Raw genomic sequence first — 21,072 nt, 5'->3', positions numbered from 1 at the left:
ACTACCTAGATACATGGGAGTGAGGATAGTAGAGGCTATGTAAGAACTTTTGGTTGATAGCAACCTTGTCATACCTTGGCCTAGTATTTTGGCATACACAAGAAGCATCACAGTTTAATTTAGTGACGTACCATGGTACACAAGATACTCGGTTTGATATCCTACAAGTATCCTTTCATATGTATTGTGTTTATATGTGCGTCAATAAATTCAACTGTCTAATTAGAGGTAAACGTATTGAACTCAAAGTTTGCATTGGTATACTTAAAAGTAAATATCTATCTTGATATTATAAACTCAAGTATCTATCTTGGTAAAAACACTCCAATTAAATATTTGAGGAAAGGGAACAAGCCATACGGCCACTACTCATGCTTCAATTTGTGAGTTGTCCTTCCTGCAACATATGCTCATATTCAAAGGTACCGATGCATAAGTGATTTCATGTTTTCTAAAAATCAATGGACAATAGTTCAATCAATGGGACAACATGTCAATGTAAATGTGGATTACATAAATGTTGTTGACAAACCAAAGCAAAAATCTAGTGAGACACGTGCAAGTGGGTTTAGTTAATTGCATTTGTGTCTAGATTGTCCAATCACTTTTTTTTCAATATTTCACTAGAGCATAGTTTACATTCCGTTTCTTGATAACAAGAAGTCTACATAAATTCTAGATTTGTTAAGGCATACATAGTCTAAAAAGCACTTAGAATAAATAGAACTTAGCAAGTTTACTTAATCAAAGTTAAAAATTGTGGATAAGATCAAGGTACCATTGATTTCTATACTAAATTAAGTTTTTAGAAAATAGTCTTTGTGGTCATCCCTATCAACCTACAAGGTTTACACAGTCATTGGCCTTGCAAGTGATATATACCATAAGCCAGAGTGCATTTGATATGTTTGGTAAAGGAATGCTTGTTATTGCTGAGTAGGTTTAAAGAGGTCAATAGGATGCCATATACTCTTTATGGCCAAGAATAATATGAGCTCTCAATAGCCAATTTCTGTAAGTGTACCTATGATATGCATGAGGAATGATGTCATATGAATACCTTACAATTACTACCAAATGTTTATGGTTGTAAAGTAATACACTACTCCATTTGAAAAGTGCCTTTTGGCTTGTACCACTCAACTTGGAGGATAATAAGGTAAGAGGCAGTGCTCTATTGCCAGTCTTTGTTAAAAAGAAAGGGGCACAAAAGTTGGAAGAACCATAATCAATCTGTAGTTATGGATGCAACTGTGATTAGTCGATCCATCTTTATTTAATCAAAATTAAAACTTGTGGATAAGATCAAGCACAATTGATTTCTATACTAAATTAAGTTCTTAAAAAACAATATTTATGGTCATCATTAACATCCTATAAGGTTTATGCAGTAATTGGCCTTACAAGTGATATATACCATAAGCCAATATGCATCTGAGATGTTTGGTAAAGGGATGCCTACTATTGCTAAGTAGGTTTGAAGAGGTCAGTTCCTAACGGGATGCCCAATGCTCTTTATGTATAAGAATAATATGAGCTCTCAATACTCGAATTCTGTAATTGTACCCTTGATAAGCATGAGGAAGGATGTCATATGAATACCTTACAATTACCAACAAATGTAATGGCGGTAAAGTAATACACTCCAGTTGAAGAGTTCCTACTAGCTTATACCACTCAGCTTGGAAGAGGTACTAACGTAAGAGGAAATGCTCTATTACCAATCTTTGTTAAGAAAGGGGCACAAAAATTGAAAGGCCCATAATCATTTTATAGATATGGATGCAAATCTAATTAGTCAATCCATCATTATTATCTCACCTAGATGTAATCGAAACTATGGATATCTATTTACTTAGTTTTTCACAATATTCATAAAAAAAGTAGATATCTCTGTGAGGTGCCCGCCCATCGGCTATCTAGGCACGCTTTTAGTGGTCTATCGAGAAACGAATCTAAGCATCGCTACTCGACACTCCCATGGAATGTTCCGAGTTTTATCGCCTAGGGTTTTCGGAATCCACCTCGCAACGCGTTCATGGCCGAACCCACTAGAATCGACCTAAAATTCGGGTTCCTAGTTGTCAAGGTCTCCTGATATCATTCTAGCGTCGGGTTCTGGACATCCTACTTTACGCAGAGATACCCAATCCAAAGCAGACCCATGCTGGACTTGGTTCAAAGAGAATGGGAAACGAGAGGGATGCGCTGCTCAACCTCTCTGCCCATAGGGCATAATCCTATTCTGGTCCCCTAAAACGGCATGAATCAAGGTTCTATCCTAACAATTTCTAAGGGTCATTGTACATCGGTAAAACCTTGTGAGAAGCCTCCTAGCTCTCTGGGACCACCCTGCCGTAGAACGGACCCGTCGGGGTTTCTGCCCACCCACTTCCCTTAATAGCTTTAGTTTTCTAATTAGGTCCTACCACATTTATGTGTGACACTTAAAGTCAGCTTCATTAATTAAGCCTTTTAGGGAACGAGATTCGTTTGCATAACTTATAGCACAGACACGAAAACAGAGCAAAGCAATCTATTGACAAATAAGTTCAAACAAGTTCATTAACTTATCTTCAAGTTAATCTTTGTCTCCCGCCCATACAGGAGAAATTATGTATTGCTTCTGCCCAACAGAAGTATCCCTTCTTCCCTGCAAAAGTAACTCATGCAAATCATATGGCACCACAAACTCAATCCTTTATCTAGAATAGGATCTCCCAACATGCCTAGACGTTGGGGGCCACGGAGGTCTTCAACTCCATTCTAGACCTAGCAAGGGGTATCTAGAGCTCCAACTGACCTGCAAGCTGTCTAGGAGTGAAACATCATTCCCGTGGTTGGCCTTTTCACCACTCGACCTTCGGCCATCAAGCAATGCCCTCCTTTGGGTTAATCTGCGGTGCGATCATGGAGGTGATCCACCCATGCAAAATATCCTTCCTTAATTAAATCCTTTAAGAATCAAGCACAAACAAGGCATTCAGCCCTAATATCATTTTCCAAGAAAACATTCATTTATTCCCATGGCGACTTGTCATCATAGACCCTTGCCATGCATTTACCATAAATCACAAGCACTTGGAATAATCATCCAAACAACAACTAACAACCAGTTGAATGTAAAAGCATTTAGGATGTTGTTCGATCAACCAACAAAATCAATTGCATTCTTTCCAAAACAATGCAAGAGTAGATGATATAACATTTCCTTCATATATTTGCTCTCCCCCTTGGGATCTAAGAGCAATACTATGCAAAAATGTTTCTTAACACTTCCTTCCTTCAGCTAGGGCATATGAAACACATTTCATGATGTAAGTTCTATAGGTCACTTACCTTGATTAATAACCCAACCCTGAATTTGGATTGGCAAAAGTCATCGTTATCCGACGGATCTCAAGACATCTTAGTTTTAACCCTCATGATTAATTTCTTGTACTAGCTCTTAGTCAAGTCATGAGGCAAATAGGAAATTATCATCATATATCAAAATATGTTTTAGGCATAACGTGTAAATACTTGATAAGATAAGTGCGAAATTAGACTCCAGCAAGCCTTGCCTTAAGCAAGAATCCAGTTCTTCTTAATATTTGGGCTCTTAAGCTAAGTACTTTTGAAGTATCTAAACTTTAAACTAGTACTCTCTATTCATGATTCTTAATGACATATTCTTTTAGCAATCATGCTATTTATAACCCTTGACTATGCTTTAACCTAGCACTTGTATGCACAATCTTTTAATGTCGTTCTTTTTACGACTATACCATTCATAACCCTTGACTAATTCTTCCTTGCAATTGCTCTACCAGTAAATAAGCCATATGCAACTAGGTGCAATTACTTCCCTTGATATATGCACTTCACAAACTCTATCTTTCGAGTAGGTGAGATGAAATTTATCCTTTCCGATGGCCTATACTCGTGCATCATAGTATGGGGCCTAATGTATCTCATACGAGAATCAAAACAGGCATCTATCAATTTGGAAATGCATTACTTACGACTAGTATTGCAACTGGATTGACAGTGATGCCTTCGCCCGAAGCTTCGTTGTTGGTTACGGGATTGCCATCCGCATGTGACATTCTTTGCTTGGGGGCCATCATCCGCAAGTAGACTCAAGAGATTAAGAAGGTGGAATAGATTCAAGATGGGAGAGCGTAAGAGAAGATGGTTAAGTCGAGGATCGAGATAGAGGGAATTGTGCAGCCTCTCGGGATGACTCTCTCTCTCTCTCTCTCTCTCTCTCTCTCTCTCTCTCTCTCTCTCTCTCTCTCTCTCTCTCTCTCTCTCTCTCTCTCTCTCTCTCAAGAGCTCTCTCACAACCTCTTGGAGGGTATCCTTCTCTCTACGTCTCTCTTGCAGCCTCTTGAGGGTCTCCTTATGCTTCCTTATGCCTCCCCATGCCTCATATTTATAGTGAATTAGAGGAGAGGGCTTGTGGCTGAGAAGTGGAGCTTTTTGTGGAGGGGAATCTTGGAAAGATCAGTCATCTGATGCTCAAATCATAAATCTGATGGTTCCATTGGCTTCGAAAGGGGGGTTAAACGCCAAGACACTTAGTTAGAAAGCTCTTAGTTCACTCCTTCCTTTCTTTGTTCGAAGTGTTATTTTTTGTCTGTGGACTACAATCGCGGCGTGCCCGATTTCGCAAATCCTCTCTTTATTTTTTTCTTTTTATAAAATCTTCAAACCAACTAAAACATCACTTGCCTTTTCTTTTAAATAATATCTAATTCTAGAAATCTCCATATCTTTTTTAGGATAATATCTAAAATATCTAAAATAAACTAGTTTTGCTCAAAATCTAATATTTTTGGACCATCCCAAACTATGCACATTAATACTAGTGATTAATATAGCTCATAAGTCTCGTTTACATTGTAACTTACCTGAAGGGTGGCTACAGTTCTTGTCAATCTGAGAAAAATATCAAATTTACGACTCAATTTTTCTAAATAAAATATTTTTAATTAAATAAAAATTATTAGTTATTAATGTTAGTTAGTTTTTACCTTAGTCAGTCTTTAGTTAGTAATCTTACTAGCTTATTAATTGACTAATTAACTTTCAAACTAACCAACTTTTGTGTGAAAATATTACAATCTCTCATTCTCTCACATTAATCTTGCCAAATTAAATGTGCTTTTAAATACATCTGAGCGAATTTGAATGTGTTTTTTTTTTTTTTTAACTATGCATGAAATGAAAAACATTGATATGTTTTGAATGCTAATAAGATTTGATCGAAAACGTGACCTACAGCTTGAAATGTTTTATTGATGAAGTGTGCTAAGCAAGTTACTTAATGGAAGTCTACAATACAATCACTTTGATATTTTACTTTCTTTTTGCACAAGAATTAACTTGATACTTAGTAAATAGCATAGCAACAATACAAAAAAACATATGAACATACTAGAAGCAGCATACCAAAAAGTTGACACAAGTCTCTTCATTGTTTTAATAATTATAAGAGAAGGTGACATTTCCGCCTATGCTTTTAAGAATGATATGCACTTTTATTTACTATTCTCTGTGTGTGTGTATGTGTGTGTGTGTGTGTGTGTGTGTGTGTGTGTGTGTGTGTGTACGCGTGCGTGTGCGTGTGCATGTATGTGTGTAAGTGTGTGCGCACGCGCAAATCAGATGTTGTATGCGCACGTAGTGAACGTTAAAAGGTCCATAAGAACAAAGAACTCTAGAAAAGCTTCATAAAAGCAAAAAGATATTTTGCACGAGAAAAGACAAGAATATCAATTGGATACAATCTCTCCTCATGCCTTGTGTGAGCACTTCACAATGCATGTATTTATAAATTTATTAATCTCCAAGATAAAAAAAGTCTAATTTACAATTAACATACTTTTGGCTTTTGTGTTTGCTTTTGCCCAAATAAAGTGTAAAGCGTTTGGACGTCCAAAAATTGGGTTGTACCCCAATACAATGTCCAATAATGAAATATTAAATCGACGCCTATGCGCATACAAAAATAATAAATATTTATCAAGTGCTTTAATAAATAAGCGTGTCTAAATAAATATTAGTGCCACACCTTTAGTGATAAGGCGTACGTCCATAAAAAATAATAATTTTTCTAAGTAATCTGAATATACGCCATCGCCCGGTGCTTTCCAACGCCACCGTTGCCTGCTCTACATGTCAACTAAAGTATTCACAATTGTTAAAAAATAATAAGATAACTCACAAAAGTGAATACCTAGCAGTTTTCAGCTACAAAATAATTAAATGGGTTGAAACTCTGCCTTAACTTTAATTTAATATGAGGACACTCTAAACTCATAAACGTCCATTAATTTAATATGTATTTTACATAATCACCCGTTGTAGAATCGCCCACGTGCATATTAAATTAATCTGACGTCCAAAAAGGGCAAGCATCTCCATCAACTTCTTGCGTAAGGAATTCACCTTGTGTACAAGCCCCGACAAATACATATAGTTTTACAGAATCCACTAAAAAAATTCATGAAATCCACCGTGAAATATGCCTCTAGTTTTATGAAATCCACCGAAAAACCTTACGGAATCCACCATGAAATATGCCTCCTAGCATCAATGTGTGTAAGGTTCTAATGAAAAAAAGAGAAGTGAGATAAATTAAAATCATTCTTAAGCTGCACGTATGATAAGCATGTGCTTGAATGAAAACAATTAAAGAGATCTGCAATAGCTAGGAATGAATATTATAACCGACCGAATTGAAGTAAAGTGGAAGTCGTGGGTATAACCTAACCTAAGCTAAGAAAATGGAGACTCTACAATCACTCCGAAGGCGTAGGAAAATCTAGTTTGTTGCGCTACTTAATTTGATCTAGTCCCGGTTAGCAAGTACTTGTGATGATTACAATGTGTGGATATTAGTAGAAAAGCCAATGAACAAGACCATGCCGTGTATACGTGCTCTATTCAACCACATATGAAGGCAACATAGACAAAGCAATAATACATGTTGATACAACCTCCATCTGAGTCAACATACATATCACTAGATTTTTAAAGAGAGAAAACACCAAAATACTTCAGCTAGACATCATGAGAAAGAAAGGCACCAAGTGGTTGTAGATACACCATGTGCAAGAAACAATGTCTTAGGGTAGAGGGATTGATAGATTGCCACCTACAAAGAGGCCATGTGGACTTCCTCCATGGAAGCTTCGATGCAAATTCCTAATACTCCGTCAATGTGCATAGACCCCCTCGACACACAAACAAAAAATGGTGACATTTGATGTGCTTAAACGAGTTATCGAAGTAAACACAAGGAAACATGTCATGCAAAAAAGCCCATCTAAAGTGTGACAAAGAAAAGCCTTAAAATATTTGTTGAGACTGGCCAAAGGAGTGGCAAGTTTTAAACTGCTAGCAACCAATGGGAGAGTATATTTTCATCTCCACCAACCATTAACTCACTTTTCTGTCACAATATTGGCATGCATATAAAACTTGAAATTGTCTAGGCACAAAGTCCAAGACCAAGCAAAGATGGAGTAATGACGAATGATCTCACTCAAGATAGTTGTGTATAGCTTGTGAGCTCTTGAGCAATAACATATCTCTTGTTTGTTCAAGGAGAATCCTCCACCATAGCCATGCAACTCTACACCATAGCCTTTTGTGTGTGTGTGTGTGTGTGTGTGTGTGTGTGTGTGTGTGTGTGTGTGTGTGGAGAGAGAGAGAGAGAGAGAGAGAGAGAGAGAGAGATCGTATCAATCTCTCTCATGAAGCTAAAGTAGCCTGAGACCCAACTCATATAATCCCCATGATACCAATACATCACCCAAACAAAACAAAGGAAAAGTAACCTAAGCTACAATTGAAATGTTGAAACTAATAGAACCTTGTTAGACTAATCTAGATCTAAAACCATGATAGACAATAGTAAGGTACATGAACATATATCTCATCATGTCCTCCATGTGGCAAGCCAAGTGTCCTTTGAACATATAGTGATTGAGAGAGAGAGAGAGAGAGAGAGAGAGAGAGAGAGAGAGAGAGAGAGAGAGAGAGAGAGAACTCAATGAACTATCAACTTCCAAAATAAAGAAAACACATTTGAACAAAACACCTACCGAAAAAACACAATATATATAGGAGGAACAAAAGCATGACATGTGATAAATATGCCACACATGGCAACCATATATGAGCATCAAACTACTATGACTAGGCACAACAATAAGAGGGGGTGAAAATCGTCCATATTATATCTCACAAGTCTATCCAAGTATTGACAAGCTAAAGCATCGAGGCCAAAATGTGACATTGCATGCCAATATGCTATGTGCCCTTTAGAGGTACCTCAAGTGAAGACATGCATAAACAAGACATAGGCAATATGATACATCCTTGTGGCTTTGTCCGCGATAGCTCCCATGGTAGATAAGTCTTTCTCAAGTGTGAACTAAGGTTTCAAATGTGGCTACACTTTCGAAAAGTATTGAGAGTTGTTCTCTATATTGGCAAAGCTCCAAACGGAAGAGTCTAAAGCAACATTTGATGTGGTGATAGAGTGATCAACATCACCTGAGAACAAGCAATAGAATACAAGAGCTTATTTCCATTAAGTGTTCTTGCCTTGTATGTTGGTATGCTTTTGGTCGTGCATGCTTTCAACATGCTCTACAATGGTTTAGAGACCAGGTACAGCTCACCACCTACCTCAAAGATCTTATAAACTTTTTAAATTTCATCTAGGTTTAAAAATAAAAGTAGAACGTGAATTGAATGGGTCTCTCATGTAGCATGAGTTCTAACATTGAGTATAGCTTGCCACCTATCTCAAAGATCTTGTAAGCCTAATATTTCATCTAGGTTAAGAAATAAAAATAGAATGTCAATTGAATGGAGGTCTCATGTAGCATGAGAAATTGCTAGAACTCGGTTGAGATAAAACCATTGTACATTATTGTCCCCAATCTTAATTCCATACATGCACATCCATTTATTTATAATCAACTACAAGTTTGCAACAAAAATGATCGCCCCTTTTGTATCTTTAATAAAGAAGACCATTACTCGTTTCACCCGTTCATATACCTAACTAGCTACCAACATCTACAATTGAAGATAATTTCGTGGATCAATGAATGACATCCGATAACCTTATGATTGTATATCCTATGTGTGGAGATGGATACCTCAGTTATTTCTCAATTTGCAATTTTCTTCAACTTCTCATCCTTATACTCAAGAACCCTGTCATTAACAGGACCAATGCACATGTGCCCTATGTCCGAATTTCTAATGTAAAAATCCATGCAAAGATAGCCACACACATACACCCACCCACACCACACCCACACAAAGAGAGAGAGAGAGAGAGAGAGAGAGGGCTTGACTTGCATTGACTTCACTCACTGCGATTTCGTGACTTTACATTCTTTGCTTTGTGACCTTTCAGTAGCTCAGTGGCCCTCTATATTCTGCATGACCATTGAATGTTGGCCACAAGGTTAATTGTATATCCATCTAAGTCTTCTTGATATCAAACCTATTACTGAAAAAAGAGAGAACATGCGGTACACTGAAAGACCTTTATGTCTACAAATTGGCCAAGAGCACAATTGTACTAGACCTCTTCCATCTACAGAAGGTTCACAGTGTAGTGACTATGCTTCCAATTTGAACTGTATAAGGCATTTTGATTTCTCCCCGTGTGACTGAAAGCTGGGAACACATTCTGTCCATTTGAGCACGAGCATATAGACCCCTTCCCTTACTTCCATATCACCTGATAATGAGACCTTTTGATGACCTTGTTGCCATCTCAATGAGCTGATACATCCAGCGGTCCAGTAGTCCTAAACCAGCAACATTTCACCAGTCAAGCTTAAAAATCCAGAAACAACATTTAAAGATTTTCATTACAATCTGAACTGATGAGTAAACATAGCCAGTGTCCACCATGTCCAGAGAACACTAAAGCATAAACGGTCCTTCCTAACTTGCAAAACAGTTCTGACCTGGGGCTTTGGCTGTAGCTGTATGTTCGGATGTCCGATGGACTCCAACACGCCACCACAATCCCCCCCCCCCCCCCCCCCCCTCTTCCTTTTCTTTTCCTTGTGGGCATTTGCGTGTGTATGTCTAATCTCAGGAAAAGAAAATCCAAACTGACCTACAACATATATATATATTCCATGGCCTAAGGTAGCTACATTGAATCTTGACTTGAATAGGTCAAAAATGGTGGAACTCGCTTCAAGTTTGCATATGTGGCACTTCTAAAAAGAAAAGATCATGATAAACTTCAGGCCACATCTACCGACAGATGCTTCCCATAGTAAGTGGAATTGGGAAAGTGAGGAAATAATGAGCCTTCTGTCAATGGGGGACAATATGTTATACAGCACACTCTCTCACATCTACACAAGGACATTAAATTGTCAATAACACTCGCTATCTTACATGACATGCTCTATGGCTAAAACAAAATATACAAATACAACTGCAGCCACAAAATATTCATTCCTATGACTGTAGAAAGGCAATAAAGGATAGTTGTAACAAGTTTATTTCAGCTCAAAGGTTGCATTTGGCTTGGTAACATTTTTTTTTATGTTAGTAAGATTGAAGGTGTCATGTCCAAACTCATTGAGCAGTTTCATTAGTAACAACTTACACTCACCTGCATCTGATTAAGATGGTTATGGAGTCTAACCCAACCTTAAAAAGTGGAAAGCTGTTTTTTAACTTGTGCAGTCTTCTGAGTTTCAATCATCCATGCTGGACTGCCCGTTTCAATCGATTGGTCTAATCCTTGAAACCACATTACATTGAGTTCATTCATATTTGCTTCAATACTCACGTTAGACCAGTGTTTTTCTTGCAATCTAGTGCAATGTCATGCAACAAAAATCATGACATCATCTTCTGATTGTAACATTTTCTTCCCCAAAAAGACCACATGCTTTAAGAATCAAAGTATGATGGCCACATATCCTATGTGGATAAGAGCTGCTCTATGTTTTATGATGTATCACTTTAGATAACATCATTGCCTGAGAGATCCTTCTGATCAGAGCAGCTGTTTGGCTGCTGAGTTCAGTGCTCGCAATGCAAATTAAGTGACAATCATGCACCTTCAGCCTCTGATATCCTTTTAGAGCAAGAAGAGCTTGTAGTATGCGAAAGACATGCATATATAGTCAAATAACCATAATCTAAGTCTATTGGCATGAACAGGTACAAAATTGAAAATCATGTACGAATGTTAGAGGGATATCTGACATGAAAAACATTAGCTCGTACCTGTAAGGGCAAAAGTACCACCAAGTACTGCACACAAACGTGTAATGAAGTGCGTGAAATTGCGCCTCTCTTCCTTGATGGTCACAATGATTGGGGAAAGATCATACAGAAAATAGACCGCTATCACACAAACAATGCCCAATAGATAAGACACTTTTTTTACCCCACAGCAGTACTCAATGTAAGAATAGAGATAGCATTTTATCAAACCTGGCCAGCTACGATCATAATCCTTCAATGCTGTGAAATATTCTGTTACAGAGAATTGGTTGGTCTTCATTGTACTGCCTTTGAGGTACCGATATTCAGTGGGCACAATCTGCACTTTAATTAGATAGCTCATTAAGTTGTTTCAGAAAATACAGAAAGGCGAGAACCCTTCGTTTAGCTTTCAATCTTCAATTGAGCTTATACAAATTCTTGCTCCAAATTGTCGAGAATTAGAGGTTTTATTTACTAGATAAAATACCTTGAGGTAGTATTTAAAAGTCCCACTTTCATCAACAAGAATGCGCACAGTTCCATCCAAAGGATTATGAATACCAGGATACTTTGGCCCAAATGACAAGTCATGGATAATATGACTTACATTCACCTGTTTGACACTCTCAAAGATCTGTTCCCAACACATGGAAAACCAGAGTCATGACCAAGGAAATAGTGTTATGCGAATCTACTTTAAGCATGCTTTTCTCATCTTATAAAGTGACACTTAGATTTCTCTTTCGCACTCAACTCCATCCCTGTTTCACTGATGTGTCTGATGGTGCATGTTCACAGCTTGTGATCTTTGCTACTGACCTCATAATTAGAAATGAATAGTCTGTAGGAAAGCTTGCATGATTCTAAGGAAATTGGAAGATAATTTACATTCCATTTACTGGTTCACAGAAAACAAATTAAATGTTCAACAATCAATTTTTAGATCAGGTTCAGATCATTCATCAGGAGACAAAGCAGTGAATGTGAATGAATGCAATGTGTCCAAGCAGCCTGCCCCGTAAGGTAAGCCAAAAGTTATAATACAAGAAAAGCCAACATTTCAAGAAACAACGAGAGGTGAAGGGACAAACCTGCTGAGCAACTATAATGCTTAGACCATGAATGGACAAATGGAAATTTCCAGCTACTCTTTCAACATCTAGAACTCCAAACACCTGTGATACTTAATCTCAGAACTACTTTGATCATGTCATTAATAAAATACTGTAATATATGAGCATTTGTAACACACTAGGAGAGAGAATTTAATACTTAGGTTACCCTGCAGCCCTCTTGATCCCGCATGGCTTGCTTAACTTCCTTAATTGTTTTCTCTGGGTCTTTGCTGAAAGCATGAGAATGCTTCTGACCCTCGCCACCATCCTTGTGAAGCTCATCACTAGCTGCTTCATATAACAGATCAAAAAACCTGAGATTACACAGTTTTACAGAGTATTACAAGCCACAACTTAAAAACAACAATCTCTCATCGCAATAGCAAGTGTACAGTTGTTTACAAACTCTATTGCCAACAACCCCATTTCCTCAAAATCATGTATCTCTCATCGCAATAGCAAGTGTACAGTTGTTTACAAACTCTATTGCCAACAACCCCATTTCCTCAAAATCATGTGCAGATGAGATCCATCATAACATTTCCAGGCTAACTTTTCAGGCCATCGAAAACATTATCTCATTACTCTGCCATTACCATACCAACACAAAATGCACTCTCTACTTTCTCCACAGCCAAGTACATGAAATCCATAGTCAAGCACAAGTCTCGGAATAGATAGCGCAGTTTTTAAGAAATAAAATTCAAAGATGCCTTCTATGCATTTTGGCATCATGCAGCCGCATCAGATCCCTGAAGCAGAAGCATAACTTGAAGGAAGCAAGTACAGTTTAGATGAACTGAATGCATTAAGAAAGAAGCGATGAAGAGGCCCATTACTACTTCCTAAAACAACAGAGTAGTAGACTTCCCTTGGGAATACCAAAGCTTCATGTCATCTCCATATGTGACACCACATGCACAGGAAGTTATTGTCACCTCCAAGCTTAATGCTTAAACACCGTTTATCTCCACCTTTTCTCTATTTTCCTTATGCATGCCATGAAAAAAAGCTGGAAAAACAGCAAACCAACCTCACACTCTTTCTATAACAAATGCATAGTTGCAATGCAACTCGATAAGTACCAAGCAGGCAACGACCCCTACAACTTCATCAAGCAATTTGAGTAGGTGTGCGAGGCTAACAACCTCATGGACCCTGCTCTCAATGAGCACAAGCTTTTGGTCTTATCTTGGGAGACAAGGGACAGACTTGGTTTACCGACAAAGAAGACATACGAGACTACGTCATACATGTGAGGAGTCTCTATAGGAGGATACCTGCAGCTGAGCGACCCAATGAGAGGGCGGTCTCTACTGTATTTATTAACGCGATTAGCAATGAAGAACTCTATAAAGCCCTAGCAAGCAACTCAAACCTGCAAAGGAATGTGCTTGCAAGAGTCTTTGAGGAGGCCATACGGGTGAATGACTTGCTTAGGGAGAGAAGCTCTCGGGCTATGCAGCAAGAGAGCAACACATTCAAAAACACCGAGAGTACTACATCAACTAGTGAATGAGCAGCCCCCAACGAACAAGAAAAAATAAAAGTGTGTCGACCAGACCCAAGCTATAGCTGATCTAAAATCAGAGCTGACTAGACTGCAGAAGTCAATGGGAAGGCCAATACGACCTCGTGTGCAGTATGTACACTGTGGAGGAAACCACCTGCCATCCGAAAGTCCCGGTCCCAGATCACAGCCTTGTGCCAATTGTAGAAGATTCAAGCACAACACCATGCACTGCCGATGACTAAGTTGGTTGTCTTACTAGCAACCTTACACTCAGCTATACTATCTAGGAGTTAGGCTTCACTCAGTCTTGTTATAGGCTTCCCTTTTTCGTTGAATTAGTTATATCTTGGGAGTCCCTTACAAGGCTACTCTTGTACTTTGCCTTGTGATATTGACTTGAGGAGATTGAATAATAGGATCATTATGTTCTCTGGAAAAAAAAAAAGCAAGAGTAAACCTAAGGGGGAGACGATGCTATATAATGCTGAGATTAAAACATGGGTGAATGCATGGCGTACATATACATCAAGACAGAGAAAATTCATGGCATGAGACAAGATTTGCATAGAGCCTTGGTGGGAGGATTGATGGGCTTCCCCTTGATTTAAGAGAACTCCTCTAAACAAAGAGAATATTCTGCTGCTGTGAGAAGTTAGAGACGGAGATATGCTAGCTTGATTGTAGTAGTTAGTGAGTTAGAGATCTAGGCAGAAATCTGCATATGTGTAGGAGAGCAATAGATCCAAGCAGTGGAGGATTGGGGCGTTCTTGTCCCAAAGAGGCCCTTATGGGTCTCCTTGAGAGTAGATGCTGCACTCATCAGAATGCTGGCCATTTATGCCCCAAATAATCAGTGCAACAAGAGGTATTTCTGGTTCACCCTCACTTTACCTCCTATTGACCATTTGATACTGGGAAGAGACTTTAATATGGTGGAGTCTTTGAAGGACAGAGGGGTAAGTGCATTGGTACTATCAAAGGAGGAGAGCAGCTGCATGGGAAGAGTTCACATTTCACATCAAAGGACAGGACACATGGTTCTCAACAAAGTTTTGTAACGCTACGGATTCTTTGTCCATCTTGGATCTATACAACTCAATGACAGCCCAATATAGCACAAGGATGCTAGAGGGACGGTTAAAACACATGCTCCCTTAAATGTGTAGAATTATGCTGTCATTAAGGGTACTATAAGCCAATCAGAGGCTCAAGAATCAAGTAAAATGAAACACTCTGCAAGCTTCCATTTGGATCTGCCTAGGCTACAACCAAAACACGCTCACATCACCACTTTGAAATATCTTTCTAATCTTTGCTTGATATGTGAAAGAGAAAGAATCGTGATTTAGTGATCCAGCATAACACTAGTTGCAGTGTCAAGCTATTTCACTTAAAAGTGTGACATCTTACCATGTCCTTCATTATGACCATGCTCAACCAAGTCTGACAAGTATTCAGAGCCAAGAATATACCCATCCTTATGCAACCTAAGCTGTCAACATCATCACAAAACCAAGTACAAAACGTTTTGTTAATTTAAACTTGTATAGAGTACAAAAGTAACAATCTAGCAATCTGCACAACAGTTAAACCTCATGAAATTCAAATTGAGACATATCACTTGTTTATTTGAGAGGTAACTTCTGGTGCATCTGGCTGGCTGACTGCTCGTGGACCATTCATCCTCTCATCCTAAAAGGGTCACCCGACTTGTACATGCAAACATCTTTATCCAGTTCCCCAAAGTGCCACCCCCCCCAAAAAAAGAAAGAAAAGGAAAAACTGTCATAAAACTCTCCCCCCAGCTTTTCCCTGCAGTGGCACATGCTTCCAAACCCATTTCCTCCCCTTCCCCTCTAAGGAGAGGCAGGTACCACTGGCAGCAAGTGCAGGAGCAGCATATCACTATAGAGGAGATTTCTTGGTTTTCATTATAAAGAAAAGAATTTCATGTGTGTCTAGGGGCTCTAGTTTCACCCAAAAAATTGTGTGCACTTAAGTTTCTGATCTCTATCTCCTTATCTCTCTTCTCTACTTTCCTCTAGAGCATAAAATTTTGCTTTTTTTAAAGCACAATCCACACACAATTAAAGGCACACGTTGGACAAACCCCTCATCCCTATTGGCTAGCTTGATTGTGCTGAGGTAAAAATGCAGTCTAAACTTAATTAGCTCTGAACAATTGCCCCAAAACTCAAAATTTACCAAACTTTTATTTAAAAGAAATGTGATCCTAGAGAACATTTGTGTCCCATAAGCCAAACCCTAATTTGGGAGGACCCATCCACCCACCACTCAGCCTCAATCCTGTTTTGTAGTTTGCCGGTGATCATCTCTGCTGTCCACACCCCGTTCACAGAGAATATATTTAGTTCGAGCAGCTGTCCACTGTTAACCAACATCAAGTGCCTGTTGTTCAGCCTGTTGGGTATCTCACACGCCTTACTTACGCCTACGCTCATATGGGAGTGTGCGGGTGATCACTAGGACACTGGGGCACTTTTTACTCTCGGTAGGAGAGGTTTTTTCCCCCAGATTATGTGTACTATTTTGTATGTGCTTGTGGTGCACACTTACGGGCACTTACTGTGTTCGGGTGTGAACAGCCCCTTATAACCCTAAGGTATAAGGGTTATCGTTTGTACTTTCAGCTAACTCTCTATTCAGTACTATTGCATTGGGTATCGTGCTCAACTCTGTCTCTCACTCTCACACTGTCTACTGCACTTCAGCTGCACCTCGATCCTCTCCCATCTGACATTTGGTATCAGAGCTGGTCAGCAGCTCTGTTCGGTTCCCGAGGACTTGCGTCAGCACTGACAGCTCGTCGGTACCTGTCTGGTACAGCTCATCGGTACCTGTCTGGTACAGCTCGTCAGTACCTGTCTGGTACAGCACGTGCAGCCTGTACCTTCGCCTGCAGCCCCGCCAACTCCGCCAGCTGCGCGCCACCTACAGAGGTCGCTGCCACCTGTGCGCAGCTCCGTCTGACACACCACCTGACAAGTGCGCCCGCCACCTGCTCCGCCTGACGCCGCCTCTGTCGCCTGCTGCGCCCCTGGACCTGCACGCCTGTACCTACACGCCACCTGTGCAGGGCCGTCGCCTCTGCACTCTGCTTCCGGCAGGCGCCAGCTCAGCCAGCGCCACCTCCCGTGGAGTCCGCCATTTGTGCAATACCCTAAGGCGCCGCCGCCTCTGACGCGCCACCTCGAGATTCGTGCTAGTCTCGGGATCCATGCCCGTCTTCGACCTGCAGAGGTAACATTTCTGCATTTTTTATTTCCACACAGGGATTCGTGCAGCAGCAGCAGGTTCAGTTTTCAGCATTGGGAAACGTGCTGTGTCAGTCTGTGACACATTGAATGCACATTTTGGGGCTTTTGTAACAGACATTTGTGACAGAAATTTTGGGCAGAAAATTTTGGGGCTTTTGATGTTTTAGTGCTGCTGAGCACTAATTGCACCTTGGGAAGCGTGCATCAGTGACAGTTTTTTTTTGACAGAGTACCCTTTGCACATTAATTGCAGACTTGTGTTTGCTGCAATTTCTGGAAATTTGCAGATTTCCAGCCCGTACTGCATTGACATTGCTCTATTGCCTTTTGGGAAATAATGGCAAATCAGGGAGGAGATGTATTCACCTATGTGTCCAAGGAAGACCGATTGGATGGGAACAATTATTCCCTTTGGTCTTTCATGATGAAGAATGTATTAGTGGCCAAAAATTTGTGGGATTATGTCAGTGGAGAGGAAGCACGACCGGGAGTTTGTCAGAGAGAGGCTACATGCAGGTGATATCAGCCTTGTCTACTGTCCTACCACCAGCAATGTGGCAGACATCTTCACCAAAGCTCTTCCACGAGACAAATTTGAAGCATTTCGCGATGCTTTGAATTTGACGCCCTTTGGTGGCGGATGATCCTTGTACACTTGATCACTCTTCACTCCAGGGGGGTTTGTTGGGTATCTCACACGCCTTACTTACGCCTACGCTCATATGGGAGTGTGCGGGTGATCACTAGGACACTGGGGCACTTTTTACTCTCGGTAGGAGAGGATTTTTCCCCCAGATTATGTGTACTATTTTGTATGTGCTTGTGGTGCACACTTACGGGCACTTACTGTGTTCGGGTGTGAACAGCCCCTTATAACCCTAAGGTATAAGGGTTATCGTTTGTACTTTCAGCTAACTCTCTATTCAGTACTATTGCATTGGGTATCGTGCTCAACTCTGTCTCTCACTCTCACACTGTCTACTGCACTTCAGCTGCACCTCGATCCTCTCCCATCTGACACAGCCATCTCCATCAGCTAGCGACCTGTTTCCAGCCTGCATTTACTGCTGTACAACCACCTGCTCTGCTGTTGTTTGGGCCCTGACTGCTGTCACCAGCCTGCCAATGGCAAATCTGCCTGCATTTTGCTGTGTCCACAGCTGACTGCATTGCCCTGTGGCCTTTCAACCTGCATTTTGCTGACTGCACTCATCGCCAAACTACCACGTCATCATTTCAGCCTGTGTTTACTGATCTTCACTACTGCTTGCCCTGTCTGCAAACTAATCCAGTTTTCACACTGCTGCATTTGCTACTGCCAGACATTCTGGAGGCTGTCTACTATGTCTCAAGATCTGTCAGACTACAACACACACTACCTCATACTCTCTGGCCCGGTCCTAGAGACAGATGAGAGTTCACTTCAAATCTTGGAGGTTGTGAAACATATACCTCTTTAGTGAGATATCCGTGGACAAATGCCATCTTGATGTCTAGCTGATGCACCTCCCAATGAAAGTGGGCAGAAAGGGCAATAATAGTCCTGATGGTAGTGATGCAAGAGGTACAGGCAAAGGTCCCCCCAAAATCAATTCCTTGCTACTAGGCATAGTCCTCAGCAACTAGGTGGGCTACTTGTCAATAGAACTGTCTGAATTTCTTTTAATTTTATAAACCCATTTGGTACCTATTGTTAGGAGGCAAGGCACATAGTTCCCAAGTGTCATTTTGATGGATGGAATCAATCTTTACCTTTATTGCTTCCACCCAACAATCATCTGAAAAAGCATCTTTATAGGATAAAGGTTCTTCATTACTATAGACTCATTTTAACAGGTCTAACTATACTATTTGGTTAAACCTAATAATTCATGTCTTAGACTCACAAAACTTGTGAGACATCGTCAAGGGGCTAGAAACCAAGCATACCCTTGTCTTGTTCCAAAGGAGATTGTTTGTTCTTGGAAGGCTAGAAACACCTCTATCATCATTAAGTTAATGCACGGATTACTCCCAAAGTTTCATTCTTAGTTATAGAATTTTCACCTTGCATCAAAGCAATAGAAACACTTGACTAACCACTATGCAGCTCAAGATAGGACCAGCCGCATAAATCTCGACCATGGGCTCCAAGAATCTAGGATAACTGACCAAGATAACCTTAAGGTCAAGTTGGCTAAATATCGACACTTACTCGTCGAGTTCTCCACCACAGGGGCTCCTAAGTTCCCTAATGACCAAGTCACATTGTTTCTGATCAAGCTCCTTAAGAAATATTGCAATTTCACACAACGAGTGATTTCACAACCAACTATGCCCACGTTCCATGAGTTCAATTAAAAGCTACTACTATGTTATGCTTGGAGGTTCAAAATCCAATTAAGTGAATCACAAGGAAACACCTAGTCTACTCTCAAACCTTGATGGTAGAATGTACCAAAGAAAAATAGGTATTACCAACACTATCAAAAGGCTAGCCATTTTGACGATGAGAGTCCATCAAAGGCAAGAGGCACCCAACCAAAACCCAAGAATCAAACCTTTGCCCCTCAATCGAGTAACCCCCAACAAGGAAGACAAGGTGATATCAACAAAAATCAAGGGCAATGGAGAACTCAGACCCACACTGCCACCGGTTAGCCAGCACAACCAATTTCATTCTCAACTCTAGAGGGCATGTTTAATCGGTCTGCTAGACCACCACACGCCCATCTCATCTTTGAGAGTCATCAAAGAACTCAAACCCACACTGCCACTAGTCAACCAGCATAGCCAATTTCATTCTCAACTCTAGAGGGGATGTCTAACTAGTCTACTGAACCACAAGCCCACCTCGTCTTTGAGAGACATCAAAGGATGCAAGCTTAGTCCATATTCACAAGTTACCACCTGACGAGGCGACCGTAGAGACCTACTCTAGCCAATCAAGCACATATTCACCAGTTTGGATAATGGACAGTGGAGCCATCCATCATATGATCCCCACCCAAGACAGTTTTGTCTGCCAAGTCCCTACACCCGAGAATGGCCGGTGTGGAAACAACTCGGTCAAGTTCCATGGTCTAGGTCGCATCACATTTGATACTAATGAGGGTCAAAACTAACGAGGGTCGGGATCTCGCTTCGTTGGACAATGTGTATTACATCCCCCCAATTTGGAGTAGACCTTTCATCCATTCAACATCTTTGCCAATTGGGGCAAATAATTTTCTTTACTGCAATCATAGTTGAGGTCATAGACTCTTAGACTAGTTTAGTGATTACTCACATAAGGCATAGCCTAGTGGCCTCTATATGATCACCCCGTTTCTCTTGTGAGAGAAGGAAGAGATCAAAGCTTTGCTGAGAGTACAGTAGACAGTGTGGAGTGTGAGAGCACAACACCCAATACAATAATCTGAAGTGTAAGGTGCAAGTACAAAGTGCAACCCTTAAACCTTAGGGTTGTAAGAGGGTATTCACACCCAAAGAGTGAAATACGATAAGTGCCTAAAACTGTGTAATATAGGCACAAAAATAAAAGAAATAAATCTGGGGAAAAAAACCTCTCGTACGGAAAGTAAAAAGTACCTCAATGTCTAATTGAAGATCACCGACACTCCTCCGTGAGCATAGATGTGAGTCTAACCCAACAAACGCCCCTGGAGTAAAGAGTGATCAAAATACAAGGGTCATCCACCAAAGGAGATCAAATTTAAAGCATTGTGAAATGCTTCAAATTTGTCACGAGAAAAAGCTTTGGTGAAGATGTCGGCCACATTATTGGTAGTAGGATAATGGACAAGGCTGATATCACCTGCATGTAGCCTCTCTCTGACAAAGTGATAATGGATCTCAATGTGTTTCGTGCATGCATGAAACACTAGGTTCCGTGCCACTGCAATGGCACTCTGACTGTCAATAAAGA

The 21,072-nt window shown here is 40.3% G+C and overlaps 1 protein-coding gene across 1 annotated transcript in view; it reads right to left on the bottom strand.

The window, feature by feature from the left end:
- Nucleotides 1-9,346: 9,346 nt before the first annotated feature.
- Nucleotides 9,347-21,072, bottom strand: part of LOC148026212 (Endoplasmic reticulum vesicle transporter protein) — a 122,010-nt gene continuing 110,284 nt past the window's right edge. Inside the window, exons 6-12 of the mRNA XM_087693492.1 lie at nucleotides 15,298-15,379; nucleotides 12,541-12,662; nucleotides 12,351-12,434; nucleotides 11,747-11,893; nucleotides 11,488-11,596; nucleotides 11,278-11,397; nucleotides 9,347-9,827 (exon numbers count right to left, since the gene is read on the bottom strand). Coding sequence (XP_087549618.1) covers nucleotides 9,754-9,827; nucleotides 11,278-11,397; nucleotides 11,488-11,596; nucleotides 11,747-11,893; nucleotides 12,351-12,434; nucleotides 12,541-12,662; nucleotides 15,298-15,379 — 738 coding nt within the window. The 3' untranslated portion in view covers nucleotides 9,347-9,753. The remainder of the gene's footprint in view (nucleotides 9,828-11,277; nucleotides 11,398-11,487; nucleotides 11,597-11,746; nucleotides 11,894-12,350; nucleotides 12,435-12,540; nucleotides 12,663-15,297; nucleotides 15,380-21,072) is intronic.

The sequence above is a fragment of the Lygodium microphyllum genome, chromosome 14 (assembly GCF_053477565.2).
Source record: "Lygodium microphyllum isolate KBCC chromosome 14, Lygodium_microphyllum_v1.1.10, whole genome shotgun sequence".
Classification (NCBI taxonomy): Eukaryota; Viridiplantae; Streptophyta; class Polypodiopsida; order Schizaeales; family Lygodiaceae; genus Lygodium; species Lygodium microphyllum.
The sequence above is the reverse complement of the archived record's forward strand: the minus strand, read 5'-3'. Positions and strand labels throughout refer to the sequence as shown.